We start from the raw sequence: 14,458 nt of genomic DNA, 5'->3' as shown, positions 1-14,458 counted from the left end.
GTAATTTCCTACCCAGATCAAGCGGCTTCCTGATTCCAGTGTGGTATATTTTCTGGAAGTTTGAGACCAAACTACAGTAAATCCATTATTCTCCAACACACCCAAGCTTCCTATAGACCTAGGGCCCTAGGTACAAATAATCTCATTTGTAGCCTTAAAAATATTTGAAGCTTCCTTTGAGAGAGGAGGTGGTTTCGTTTGTGTGTGTGTGTGTGTGTGTGTGTGTGTGTGTATGGGGGAAGGGGTTGACATGTCAGCCACACATTCTCATCAAAGCTGTGTCATCTATTATTTATTTTCTAATTGTTGCAAATTCAGACATTCAAAGAATAAATAGGATTTTCCAGGTATAAAATACTTAGGAAATGAGACAAGTTACCCTAATTAACTAGAAAATGTAAGACATTGATTTTTTTTTCCAACCTTTAATGGAATGTTGTTGAAACGATTTCCCACTGGAAATGAAATTGCTGTGGAAGAATGACTCGGTGCCTGTCTGCAGCCCCGCCGTTGATTTAGTGACGTGGCTGCCTTCCCACCCCAGGGTAGCATGTGAAGAGTGTCCGCACACCATGTAATTCTGTGGGAAGATCTCTTAAATTTAGGGCAGGCCCGAGGAGGACGTACGTGTCCCTGTGAGCAGGATGTGTGTCGCTGTCGAGCGTAGCGGGAGCACAGGGAAGGGCTGGCAGGATGGGGTGTTGAAGTGCACTCGCTGCTGTTACAGAGAGCCAGTTTCCATTCCAAACCCCCATGTTGGTTAGTTCACGGCCACCTCTAACTCTGGTTCCAAAGAATATGATGCCCTCGTCTGGCCTCCACAGGCCCACACATAACTATAAAGGAAAATCTTTATAAGAGAGTAAAGTACCAAAAATAATTAAAGCCACACTGGTGATGCACGCCTATAATCTCAACAATAGGGAGGCTGAGGCAGGAGGATTGTCATGAGTTCTAGGCTAGCCTAGATTAGATCCTGTCTCAAGAATCAAAATATAAAGTCTACCAAAAATGTTTTTTAAATGAATTATAGTTGAAGATTGATGGCAAATCACGAAGAAAATTAATTTTTGAGTATGTGTGTATAATCTCCACGGATGGGAAGTTTTAATAATAGAGAGAAAATGCACTTAAAACAGAGATGGAGTTTTGAAGGTGTTTTTGTGGTCTGTGTTCAAATGCAGATTGGATTCACTTTGGCTGAAAATGGTCAACACTAGATTTCCCATAACTTCTAGAAGATGTTCCTGTGTGGGGAAGCATGGTTGGGTTTGCTAAGTGTGCGCTTTTCCCACTCAGCCTCTTGCTTCTATTAAATGGGAGCTTTTCTTTCCAGGAGAACTGCCTGAACTCCGATGTGGTGGAGCAGATTTACAAGCGGAACCCGATCCTTCGATACACACATCACCCCCTGCACTCCCCGCTCCTGCCTCTTCCCTACGGGGACATAAACCTCAATTGTGAGTTCAGAGAGCCCTCAGGATCCTCAGAGCCTGTGGTTCCGTTTTTCCTGTTAACTTCAACTCTAACACAGAAGCATTGCTTACTTGGAGTTCCTAGGTCATCACAGACAGGAAAGAGTCAGTAAAATATACTGAAGTAAAGATTCAAAGGGACATCAGAGAATGCCAGGGCTCTCCATGAACTCAGAATATACAACGTCTGCTTTACAGTGGTGTGAGGTGTACATATTCATCCCTTCTATCTTTAATTCTCAATACAGTGCCCAACTAATTGTATGTGTTTTTCTTCATCGTGAAATGGCTTCGTAGCACAATGTTGCTCAGCAGCAGCTCGTGCAAAGTTCATAGCAAAATCTGAGATACCTGAGACAAAAGCTACGGCTTTTAGAGTTTATGGTTTGAAGTTTATGGTGTTTCATCGCAGTTAATGCATTTTTGACTTACAGTATTTTTACATTGTAATGGATTAACAGCATTTTAAGTCAAGGTCAAGAGGTCCTCGACAATATTACATTCTAAGTGAGGAACCTGCCCAGCTAGAGTTCAGGTTTTAAGTGAGCATTCTATGTACTAAACTTTCAGCCGCATGGCAGCAGGGTAGCTCCCTCACGTCCATGTTTCCCCTGCTGTGCTCAGCCGATTTGAATGCACAGGGAAGAGGGTGAACACGGCATTAGGGAGTGACTGTTGGTCCCCCATGTCATTCCTTCCTTTTTTTGTACTTTCTTCCAGCCCCTTGAGTAATGCTGTCCATTTTCTTTTCCTAGTGCTCAAAGACAAAGGCTACACAACCCTCCAGGATGAGGCTATCAAGATATTCAACTCACTGCAGCAACTGGAGTCCATGTCCGACCCCATCCCCATCATCCAGGGCATCCTGCAGACGGGCCATGACCTGCGGCCTCTGCGGGACGAGCTGTACTGTCAGCTCATCAAGCAGACCACTAAGGTGCCCCATCCTGGCAGTGTGGGCAACCTTTACAGCTGGCAGATCCTGACGTGCCTCAGCTGTACCTTCCTGCCCAGCCGAGGAATCCTCAAGTACCTCAAGTTCCACTTGAAAAGGTAAAGCACCAGGCAAGGGGGAGACTTTTGAAAGAGGCTGAGCAGAGCTTAGGGCATAATGGCTGGGTTCCAGCACTGGACACTGTGGGGCAGGGACCTCCAGCCAGACCCATAGGTCCCTGAGCAAGCTGGTATGACCGAGGTGTCCTTTCTCCCTTGAAGCTGCACGAAGCTCTGTAGGGAACCAAGCCACTATGGGTGTAGCACCCCAATATATTCATGCTGGGTACATTCAATTGCCACTACTCTCTATATAGAAAACCCCAACTGGGATATTTTATTTATATATATCCTGACTGCGTTCTTAATAGATTTTATTCTGAGGTGGACAGCATGAGCTTATGGGATATATTTAGGTAATAAAATGATTACACGGTGGATCTGAGGAGTGGTATATCTCTCATCTCATTGTTTTGTGTGTAGCAGAAGCAGACATAATCTCATTTCGCTTAACTCTGGAAAAAAACAATGTTTAAAGCTGGACATGGTGTCTTATTCCAGCAATCTCAGCACTTAGAAGGCTGAGGCAGGAGGACCAAGAGTTCAAGGCCAGCCTGGGTTACAGAGTGAACCCCCTCCTAGCTCAACAAAACAAAAGGTAGGGCACACCTTTATTAGCAGCACTCCAGGAGGCAGAGGCAGGTGGATCTCTTTGAGTTCAAGGCCGTGGTGTTTTTACAAGGCAGCATGAAGCATCGTCCTTTTAGGTATTAGTGGTGCTGCCTAGGGTTCTTTACTTTTCACGTTTGAAGTAAATCCAGTAAACGCATGCAGGGAAAGCTGAACCTAGCCAGGAAGACACTGAAGTTTGCTCATGTCACCACTAGGAGGCAGCCTCCCTGCCGATCTCTGCTGCCGAACTGTCCCCACAGCCCAGCTCCTGCCAGCCAGCCAGCCAGCCTCTATCTACAGCTCACACTTCACCTTTGTCTCCTAGGATACGGGAACAGTTCCCAGGAACCGAGATGGAAAAGTATGCCCTCTTTATCTACGAATCTCTTAAGAAAACCAAATGCAGAGAATTTGTGCCTTCCCGAGATGAAATCGAAGCTCTGATCCACCGGCAGGAAATGACGTCCACGGTGTATTGCCATGGCGGAGGTTCCTGCAAGATCACCATCAACTCACACACCACAGCTGGGGAGGTAGGGAATGTTGACAGTGTGCTGGGTGCACACCTGCCCATCCACCTGTGGCACCAGGGGCGAGCATAACCACGCGGGTGTTTGTGCTCGGCATATCTGCACAACAAACCAGGGGGTAAACGTAGCCAGCCGCCCACCGCAAGCATACAGATAGAGGTAAACGTGCAGTTACATGTGTGAAAACGCAGAGCTCCGCTCAGGCCTGTGTCTGAGACGGAATCCCACCCAGCGTCTCCACAGATCTGCTGCAGAGGAAACTCTGTGAGAAGGGTCCATCAGGTCGCTTGGGCCCCAGGGCATTGAGAATGCCACATCCAATGAACCCATTTTCCCTGGTGCTAACCCAGTGAAAGCTGGGGTCATGGTAGCATTGCAGATGAGGCTCTGAGAGCCTTTTTTTGAATGGAAGCATCAGTAAAAATCACTATTGTTTCTCAAGGTTTTTCAATATATCAAATAAAACAGGGGACTTAGGAATTTCATCAACTCCCCCCCCCCGGGGGGGGGGGGAGGATGCTTTATTGGGAGGGGACGGGGCGGCTGGGGGGGGGGAGGGAGCAAGAAGAAAGTACAAGCTAACTTTACCAAGAGAGTTGAGAAAAACAGTACACGTTAGGCTCTGGGGCCAGCACGTAGTCAACAGTTTCAGGAGGCTGTGTGGACTCTCTCCTGCCAGCAGCCCTCTCAGAGTTTACAAAGTTGGATGAATGTCAAGTGCACACAGCCTCTGAGATGAGGGCCTCCTCATGTGTCTTCCAGGTGGTGGAGAAGCTGATCCGGGGCCTCGCCATGGAGGACAGCAGGAACATGTTTGCCTTGTTTGAGTACAATGGACACGTGGACAAGGCCATTGAAAGCCGGACCATCGTAGCTGATGTTCTGGCCAAGTTTGAGAAGTAAGTCCCTCCTCCTCAGAGCACTGAAAGAACATTCGACGCTCCCTGTTTGGCCTCATATGTTTGCTTTAGTGGTATTGTACCTGGGTTAATCTATTTACCTTTTCCTCTCTGCCGTCTGTGCGTCCCGACTCACAGACAAAGCCATGGTCTCAATGTTGATTTAGCTCATCCTCAGCCCTTCGCCCCCATTCCCTCTCTTCCAGCCCCTGTTCACTGTCTCTTAAGAACTTAGGTTTTCAGTTCTCACTGATAAGCTTTGAAATGAGGCCGGTGGACTCAAGCAAACACCCCGGCTCTCGAAACTGCCCTCTCGTGTCCACAGTATGAAGTGTCCCTTCAACAGTGCATCCTTGATCTCTGACTTAGATTCCCTAACCCAGAAAAGATGCTTGGCGTCCGAAGGCAGCCCACTGAATAGTCACAGCAATTTGAACTAAGAAAACTCAATTGAGACTTATCATGAACAAATAGCATTTCTGTGAATTAAGCACAGATTCGATGGTGCCAGTTCAACTGGGACCCTCAGTAAGTCCCTGCCAGCAGGCTTTGCCTGAAGGCTTTCTCTTTGTTGAAGTTGGACCGGGCTGGAAGCATGTGCCTTCCCCCTGGTTAAAGTACTGAGGAACTCTGACACGTGGTGTCTCGCGGTTTTGTTTGTGTGACTGTCCCGTATGTCGTCTCTCCCCGCACCGTGCCACTACCACCATAGACAGGATGCCTGTGTCCTCCGAGTGAGCTGTGCGGAACCAGCCCTCTGTGGGCCACCAGCGAGCGGCCCCTTTCCAGTTCCGCTCTGAGTCTTTTGTGGCTTCTGTCTGTAGGCTAGCTGCCACGTCAGAAGCTGGGGACTCGCCGTGGAAATTCTACTTCAAACTTTATTGCTTCCTGGACACCGACAGTGTGCCAAAAGACAGCGTGGAGTTTGCATTTATGTTTGAACAGGTAAGAGGAACTTTGAGAAAGGGATCCCTTTGTGTGAGGCGGAAGCGAACGATGCCCATTACTATGCCAGATAAATGAACTGCTCAAGTCCTCAAGGCACAGCAGTAGGTTTACCAGCAAGGAAGAGCTAGCCACTCATTCTGTAGAATGAAACCCTACACAATTGATTTAAACATCACTGCCAAGAGACCATAGGAATAAAGATATTCCAGTGTTGGGTGATACCTGTGAAGGGATTTGGCTTGAAAGCAGTGGGCTGTGCTTTGCTGGAGAGAAATCCAACTTGAAAGTGGTGGGCTGTGCTCTGCTGGGGTGGAATTCAGCTATCAGCAAGGCTGGGGTACAGACCAGGAGCCTGAGTGAGCCAGCCTTGGGCCTTCCTATGGTACTCGGAAGTTACCTGACCACAGCTCCTACCACCTTTCAGGCCCATGAAGCAGTCATCCATGGCCACCACCCAGCCCCTGAAGAAAACCTCCAAGTGCTGGCTGCCTTGAGACTCCAGTACCTGCAGGGGGATTACACCCTGCACACCTCAGTCCCACCCCTGGAGGAGGTTTACTCTCTGCAGAGACTCAAAGCTCGCATCAGTCAGTCGACCAAAACCTTCACCCCGTACGAACGCCTGGAGAAGAGGCGGACCAGCTTCCTGGAGGGGACACTGAGGCGCAGCTTCCGGACCGGGGCGGTGGTCCGGCAGAAAGTGGAGGAGGAGCAGATGTTGGACATGTGGATTAAGGAAGAAGTCGGCTCTGCTCGGGCCAGCATCATTGACAAATGGAAGAAATTGCAGGGAATGAACCAGGAACAAGCCATGGCCAAGTATATGGCCTTGATCAAGGAGTGGCCTGGCTATGGATCAACACTCTTTGATGTGGAGGTGAGAGCGGGCTGCTGTAATGTCCCATCGTGAACAGACGGGTGCTGTGTCCTGACCGCACTGGTCAGAACCTGAACCTGGCCCAGGTTCATTGGGGTGGGAGGGGGGCGACAAGAGGGATCTGTTGGCTCTGTGCCCTCTGGTTCTTACCATTAACATCCTCTTCTCCCTAAGGTGTTTTGTTTTGATTTATCTTCTTGTTTTTAACTTTATTCATGTGTTTATTTAGTGTGTGTGTGTGTGTGTGTGTGTATGTAGCATGTGCGGATGAGGATAACTTAGAAGTCAGCTCTGTCCTTCCCCTGTGTGAGCTCCAGGGATTGAACTGAGGTAGTCAGGCCTGGAGGCAAGCTCCTCTACCCACTGACCCGTTGCTGTCTCCCCTCAAAGGTTTTTTTCTCTTCCTTTGTAGCAAATGTTTCTATAATAGGATCCCCATTAGGATGCCCTCCGTCTGTGTGTTTGGCTGGCTGGATGGATGGATTTCTGTTGTTGAGGTAGATTAGTGCCTAGCCCAGCTGGCTTCCAGCTTGCTCAGTAGCTGAAGATGACCTTGAACCTCTTTCTCCACTCCCAAGTGCCGGGATTACAAGACTACCACACCAGGCCTTAAATGTCTCTTGTTTTAAATAATGTACACTTTTTTTTTTATTATAGCTATTGGTCTAATTTTTAAAACGCTTATTAAAGTCTGCATTTTTAAAATTCTTGTTTTTAGATTTACATGCACAGTTAGAAACTTTATACAAGTACTCCTTATCCAAAATACTTGGAAATTTCTCCAATTAACAGTTTTTCAGATTTTAGAATTTTCACACCAACTTTATACTGGAGCATCCCTGGTCTGATAATCCAAAATTTAAAATATTTCAAAAGTGATGTCACCCCATCTCCCTGCCCATATTTTTCCAGACAGGGTCTCACTAAGTAATTCTGGCTGGCCTGGCCCTAACTCTGTTAACCAGGCTTGCCTCAGACTGGCAGAGATTACCTCCCAAGAGCTGAGGTGGAAGGCAAAATCTAACTTCTTTTTGTTGTTGTTGTTGGTGGTGGTGGTTTTTCAAGACAGAGTTTCTCTCTATGTAGCCTTAGCTGTCGTGGAACTCGCTGTGTAGATCAGGCTGGCCTCGAACTCGGATTCCCCTGCCTCTGCCTCCCAGTGCTGGGATTAAAGGTGTGCGCCACCACTACTTGGCAGCAAAATCCAACTTTTAAAAAATATGTTGACTTTTTCTTTTGTATTCTGGGGATGAAACCCAGGGCCTTGTGCATACAAGGCAAGTACTCCACCACCAAGCTGCATCCCTTGTGGCCGCTCCAAATATTTTGTACTTCAAGTCAGCACTCAATGATGTTGCAGGTTTCAGAACACATCCAACTGCAGATAAACAGGTTAGAGATGCTGAGCGTGAGCTTGCTTTGTCTGTTCCCTGTCATGTCTGCTAGAAGGAACAGTACCTTAGAAAGTGGAATTTACCACTGCCTCACCCAATACTCACTCCTGAGTTCCTCATTTAAGAATGCTGACTGAAACGAAATGTAACCAGCAGTGCGGAATGGAGGGATGCTTGTCAAACTGGCCCTGCGTGTCAGATCCTACCACCTCCTTTGCAGATGTGGAGGGTTTAGTCAGTGCCAGAGACGACAAGGCCTGCAAAGCCTGAGCCATTGCCTCCCTCTAAATGGGCGAGTTTCCCCGCCCCCCCCCACAGATGAGCTTCTGGATTTCTTTTAAAGATGTATTTATTATATGTAGTGTTCTGCCTGCATGTATGCCTGCAGGCCAGAAGAGGGCACCAGATCTCATTACAGACGGTTGTGAGACACCATGTGGTTGCTGGGAATTGAACTCAGAACCTTTGGAAGAGCAGCCAGTGCTCTTAACCACTGAGCCATCTCTCCAGCCTCGCTTCTAGATTTCTTACGGCTACAGCAATTGATCTTGATGACTTTCAATCGAAGTTTTATAAAAATCTAAATACCGATTACATATTCCAAAATACTTTAATTGCTTCTGGTAGGATGTTGTCCTGGGTGTGGTAGGTTGGTTGGTTGATAGGGTTATGTTTCTTCTGATGCAGCAGTCCTCAGCCTGTGGGTCATGACCCCTTTGGGGATCAAACAACCCTTTCACAGGGCTTGCCTAAGATCATCGGAAAACATGGGTGTTTACATTAATTCATAACAGTAGGAAAATTACAGTTATGAAGTAGTAACAAAAATGATTTTATGGCTGGCGGTCACCATAACATGAGGAACTGTATTAAAGGGTCGCATTAGGAAGGTTGAGAACCACTGTTCTGATTTATAAATAAGGCGCTTTGTGCCTTATACATGCTCTCTTCTATGTATGTGAATCTGCAGCACTTGTTCCTGCTCTGGTTCCTGTCATTCCAGGGTTGATATTCCTACACACGATCTTGTTCTCCTCCCTTCGCTCTGTGCGAGCAAGCCTGTAGTTAGGGCCAGCGAACTGAACACATCGCCGCTTCTTGTGGAGAGACGTCAACGCACAATGATTGGGAGAATTTGTCTCTCTGGTCCCCGATAAACCAGTCCAGACAGGATGGGGACAGACCTAGAAACAGAAGAACAGAGTTGGCTGGCCCAGAGTGGCTGGCTGTTCTGTTCTGTTCGGTTGCTGGCCCGGCCTGTGTGTTCCTTGTTTTCTTCTGTGAGGCTGATTCAGGTGCCTCTAATAGAAGAGCTAATCCAAGATGGAGAAGAGGCGTTATGAAGAAGTAGGGCATCAGAGCAAGACTTGACCAGTTGGTTTTCTGCAAATCCTACAGTTGATTACCCAGTCAAAAATCAGTCAGGGTGTGCACTGTGGTACAATCTCTCCCGTTTCTATGCTGGCGTGTTGCCTTTGGTCAGTATCGTCTGCCAAGCACTGGCCTCGGTGCCTGCCTTGTGGCTTCTAGGATGCGTTGTGGCCTTAGCCAACGTTGGCTCACGCTGACTCTCTTGCCCCTGCAGTGCAAGGAAGGCGGCTTTCCCCAGGAACTCTGGCTGGGCGTCAGCGCCGACGCCGTGTCGGTCTACAAGCGTGGAGAGGGCAAACCGTTAGAAGTCTTCCAGTATGAGCACATCCTCTCTTTCGGGGCACCGCTGGCCAACACCTACAAGATCGTGGTCGATGAGCGGGAACTGCTCTTTGAAACGAGTGAGGTAAGAGGCAGCAGCAGGGTAGACAGGATTCGTTCAGGGTCTCGGTGAAAGGGGAGAGCAGCGCCCCATCTCCTGGCCGCTTTGACCAAGTCTCTTCCTTTGAAGAGACTCACTCCAGGTTTCTTATATATGGAGCACACCTAGGGTGGGCCATTCCTCCGCTGAAGCCGAAGTCGGATAGCTCCAGATTTCCCTTGTCTATTGGTGAAATTATTAAGGCCACTCCACGTAGTTAAAAGGAGATGAAGTCTCAATGGGGGTTGGAACTTCCAGATCAAAGCTGGAATGGCTACCCACTACACTTGTCTGTACAGTACAGAATTTTGTTTCTTTTGCAAGTGGGTCAGGAAGGGAAGAGAAGGGAAGTGACCCAGTGACGAAACACATTGTTGGCAGTGTCACCTTGTGGAGAATAGGAGATTAAAGCAAAGAACCACCGCAGTCAGACTCTACTCTGGAAGCTGGAAGAGATGGCTCGGCAGCTAAGAGCACTTGTTGCTTGTGCAGAGGACCCTGGTTCAATCCCAGCACCACACGGTGGTCCACAACCATCTCCTCAGGCACCAGTCACACACGTGGTGTACAAACATGAATGCAAGCAAAACAGTGGTGCACAAACATGCATGCAGGCAAAACAGTGGTGCATAAACATGCATGCAAGTAAAACAGTGGTGTATAAACATGCATGCAATTAAATCAGTGGTGCACAAACATGCATGCAAGTAAATCAGTGGTGCACAAACATGCATGCAAGTAAAACACTCATGTGCTAGCAACTCCAAACCTGAGCAACTGTAATAATAAAAGAAGAAGCCACCTGAGACCCCCGCAGAGGGTGCTGCTACCAGGAAGGGGTGGTAAAGGGAAATGAATTGTTTGCTGCCCACCATGGTGGGTGGGAGGGCATTCGAGGTGCTGGGGGAAGGGAGGGGAAGAGTGAGGTTTAGCGGGTTGTTGAGGAAAGTATTCAGAGAGAGGAAAGGGCTCCAGACTCTGTGACAGTGGAGGGTCCCTTGCTGGGGTGTGGCATTTAGTTGAATCCCATGGAAGGTGGGAACCTACCCTGAAATCCGGGATTGTGTAAGGCACTACGACAATGGCTTTACCAATGTCAGTATGGGAGGAGATTGGAAGGGCAGAAGGAGAAATAGAAACCTATTAGGACGCCTTTGTATCCCAGCACTCGGGAGGCAGAGCCAGGCGGATCTCTGTGAGTTCGAGGCCAGCCTGGGCTACAGAGTGAGTTCCAGGAAAGGCACAAAGCTACACAGAGAAACCCTGTCTCAAAAAACAAAGCAAAACAAACCCAAAAAGATGCCTTTGTATGGTCCAGGCTGAGAGGACAGATTGGCCAGAGAAGGGGAGAGAGGGATGGCATCGTTGGAAGATGCTAGTGAAAGAGCCTAGCTTGGGAGAGTGTCTGTTTGCAGTGGAAGTGGGCTGGGCGTCTGTAGCTGCCCATAGCTCCATCCTGGCCCCCAAAGCTCCCTTCTGTTTCTTCAGCTGCTTCCAAATGAACAGACTCGAATTAGCTACTGCGGCCTATAAAGGCTGATGTGGTCTCCACATTTCACCATTTTCAGTGAGGCTAGCAGTCCAAATCCTAATGCTGCAAAGTGGTGTACTAGTGATGTGCTAATGTCCAAAGGCAGATGACACGCATCAAATAAAATCACTGTTTTCTGTACAGGAGCCACCAGGTGGTGCATGCTGTATTTAGAAAAGTTCTGCTTCACTCCCTCTGGCTAGGAATGGTCAGCTCAACTCTTGTCTCTCTGTCTGGAGTGTGGACTTAGCATAGGAAGAAATTCCTCTTCTTACATGGAGGACTGTCAAAAGATGTCTGCTTAGCTAGGTTCTTGGACCTGGTAGAGACTCGTGACCATGTGTGGGTTCTGCTCTTCCCGGCAGGTGGTGGATGTGGCCAAGCTCATGAAAGCCTACATCAGCATGATTGTGAAGAAGCGCTACAGCACCACACGCTCCGTGAGCAGCCAGGGCAGCTCCAGGTGAAGGCAAGCAAGCCGTGTGCCTTTCAGGTCTGAATGTGCCACTCTCTGCCTAGGCCAGTGCCAGGTCCTGACCCAGCTTTGGAAACACAGCTGCCCGGGCTTTTGGAAACCAGTCGTCCGTGGGAGGAGTTTCCGGGACTCCTTTCGCCCCATCAACTTCAGTGATCACGTCTTAAGCTGTCTACCTTAACAGTCTGCACAAGTTCTAAAGCTTTAGTACTCCTAGATACTTGCCTTAAAAAAAAAGAAAGGGGAGAAAACCATGCTGCCACCAAAGCAGCCAGAAGTGCCTTAACTTGCAGAATTGACCCTAATCGACCTTAACTGTGCTACTGAGGGGAAGCACTTTCTCCTTCTGGGGGAATTTGCAGAGTTTGGAAACAGGGCATCGATCCATTGATTATGCACTAACCTCCCAGCCTGATTTCCTGACTGCGAGGAAAAGTGAGGGAGAGGGGAGGGGAGACAGAGCGGAAGGGGACAGTGTGCTGTAGTCGGAGCGCTGCTGGCAGCCTTCCTCACGGACATGAATTAACATTTGGCTTTGTTTTCATTTAAGTGTCTGTGCTTGCCCGTGCATGCATACGTTCATACACTCAACACTTTAATCATCGTTTCGTGAGCATTAAACACAAAGGGAAGAGGATGTGCAATGGTGTAAACAGTCTGTCTGTATATTTTAATAGTTCAGAGTTTTAGTCTCCAAGGTGGTTTTATTCACAGATCAGAATTCTGGATGTTCCTGTCTTTGCTGTATTTTGGAAAGAGACATTTTGACTCAATTTCGTTTTACATGTAGCAAGGGCTGCAACCTGTGACTGCTGTATTACTAACAGGTCCGCAGCCCACAAAGATAACTGTATTTATAAACAAACCACTCTTCAACTGCTGGTCCCCCCATGCTGGTTTTAGAGCCACATGAAGTTGTTTTGGAGTCGTTGATTTCTAAAAGTTAAAAACTCTGTTGTTTTCTTTGAAGGGTAGCTTTGTGTCAGCACTCTAGATTGCAGACACAACCATGTTGAAAATGGGGGGAAGCTACTGTATCCCAACCCTGTAACCCTCCAGCAGACCTCCAAAGGACCCTGACATGAATGCTAAAGCCAAGACTTCAATGAAATTCACACCTTATTTCGTCCCTAGTTCAAATGGTGGCCTGAACACAGCGCCTGTAAATAACAGCGTTTATGACCAGAAGAAAAAGAATCTGGACTTGGACTTTTATTTTTATATGGAAAAATTATAAAGGTGGGCCAGATGAGTCTACTCATGAAGAAAAATTGAATTTGCCTTATCCCTTACAGACAGCTATGTGGAAGTGGTGTTTGTTGGCTCACAAAGTCTGACAATAAAAGATATTAGCTAACATGCTGTGTTTGCTTTACTTAGATAGTTCCAAATAACCGGGTGAGGAGGCGGGGGGTTACTTTTGCATATTTGCTTTTAGATTTTTTTAAATTTTACTATCTCAAGTTACACAAGGCCGCTTTTATAAAAACATTTAATACACACAAGTCTATCCTATCACTTGTGTTTATGCCGCTCTCTTCACAGTCATAAGGATGTGGAACCAATCTAGCTGTCCGCCAGCAGATGAGTGGATGGCAAAACTGCAGCAGGTATACACAAAGGAGCTTGATTCAGCCATAAAGATAAATAAAATTTGTGAAAAAGAAAAGTCAATAGAACACAGGCTCAAGACATGAGCCCAGCATGTTCTCTCTGACATGCACATCCTAGCTTCTAATGTTTATATATGTGTATTTATGTAGATATGAGTGGAGGCAAAACAAAACAGAAAGGAGCCCACAGGAAAGGGGGAAAGGAAGAGGCTTTAGGCAGGACTGGAAAGAGCAAGAGAACAGATGTTGGAAGACTTGAAAAGGGGGGGGGGGGGGTGCTGGAGAGATGGCTCAGAGGTTAAGAGCACTGACTGTTCTTCCAAAGGTCTTGAGTTCAATTCCCAGCAATCACATGGTGGCTCACAACCATCTGTAATGAGATCTGGTCCCCTCTTCTGGCCTGCAGGGATGCGTGCAGACAGAACACTGTATACATAATAAATAAATAAATCTTTAAAAAAAAAAAAAAAGACTTGAAAAGGTAGTGCAAGTGATGAGAGGTGTCCTGGGGAGTCAACTAAATTAGCATGGAAAAAACAGATGGTATTTTCAAGGTATAGAATCCATTACCAGATCCTCTTTTTTACGTGTGTGTGTGTGTGTGTGTGTGTGTGTGTGTGTGTGTGTGTATACATGGACCACAGCACAAGTGTGATGATCAGAGGACAACCTGTGGGCATTGCTGTAGTTGGAAGCTTTCCTGTGTCCCACCTGGCCCCATGGTTGGGACAAATCTCTCCCACCCACGTCCCCAGCCTCTTGGTCCCAAGTAAACACACAGAGACTTATATTACTTATAAACTATATGGTCTATGGGTCAGGCTCCTTGCTAGCTAGCTCTTATAATTTAACTCAACCCATTTCTATTCATCTATATGTTGCCATGTGGCTATGGCGTTACCGGTCTGTGGGCATCTTGTTGCTCCTTGGGCAGTGGACTGGTGACTCCCCCAACTCTGCCCTTCTCTCTGTCTCTGCTTGGATTTCCCACCTGGCTGTAAGCGTTCCTGCCATAGGCCAAAACAGCTTTCTTTATTATCCAATGGGAGCCACATATATTCACAGCATACAGAAAGACATCTCATAGCACATTGCATCTCTCCTTTCACAGGTGGGCCCTAGGGGTTTCATTCTGATCGTCAATTCTGGAGGCATGCCCTTACCCAATACGCTACTTCACCAGCCCTGTTCCTAGCTTTTATTTTCCAAGGACACATCTCATCTCATCTGAGTAATAAACAGTATCTGTGCTAGAGTTT

At 47.4% G+C, this 14,458-nt stretch overlaps 1 protein-coding gene across 5 annotated transcripts in view; it reads left to right on the top strand.

Annotated features, from left to right (window-relative positions):
* Nucleotides 1-12,943, top strand: part of Myo10 (myosin X) — a 212,592-nt gene extending 199,649 nt beyond the window's left edge. For all 5 annotated transcript variants that reach the window (XM_052743059.1, XM_052743055.1, XM_052743057.1 and 2 more), the window contains 8 exons: nt 1,337-1,460; nt 2,231-2,528; nt 3,466-3,673; nt 4,433-4,569; nt 5,394-5,514; nt 5,942-6,394; nt 9,374-9,565; nt 11,477-12,943. In XM_052743059.1, coding sequence (XP_052599019.1) covers nt 1,337-1,460; nt 2,231-2,528; nt 3,466-3,673; nt 4,433-4,569; nt 5,394-5,514; nt 5,942-6,394; nt 9,374-9,565; nt 11,477-11,578 — 1,635 coding nt within the window. In that variant the 3' untranslated portion in view covers nt 11,579-12,943. The remainder of the gene's footprint in view (nt 1-1,336; nt 1,461-2,230; nt 2,529-3,465; nt 3,674-4,432; nt 4,570-5,393; nt 5,515-5,941; nt 6,395-9,373; nt 9,566-11,476) is intronic.
* Nucleotides 12,944-14,458: the final 1,515 nt, after the last annotated feature.

The sequence above is a fragment of the Peromyscus californicus genome, unplaced genomic scaffold (genome assembly GCF_007827085.1).
Source record: "Peromyscus californicus insignis strain IS unplaced genomic scaffold, ASM782708v3 Scaffold_18__1_contigs__length_77618521, whole genome shotgun sequence".
Taxonomy (NCBI): domain Eukaryota; kingdom Metazoa; phylum Chordata; class Mammalia; order Rodentia; family Cricetidae; genus Peromyscus; species Peromyscus californicus.
This window is presented reverse-complemented; position numbering and strand designations above follow the sequence as displayed.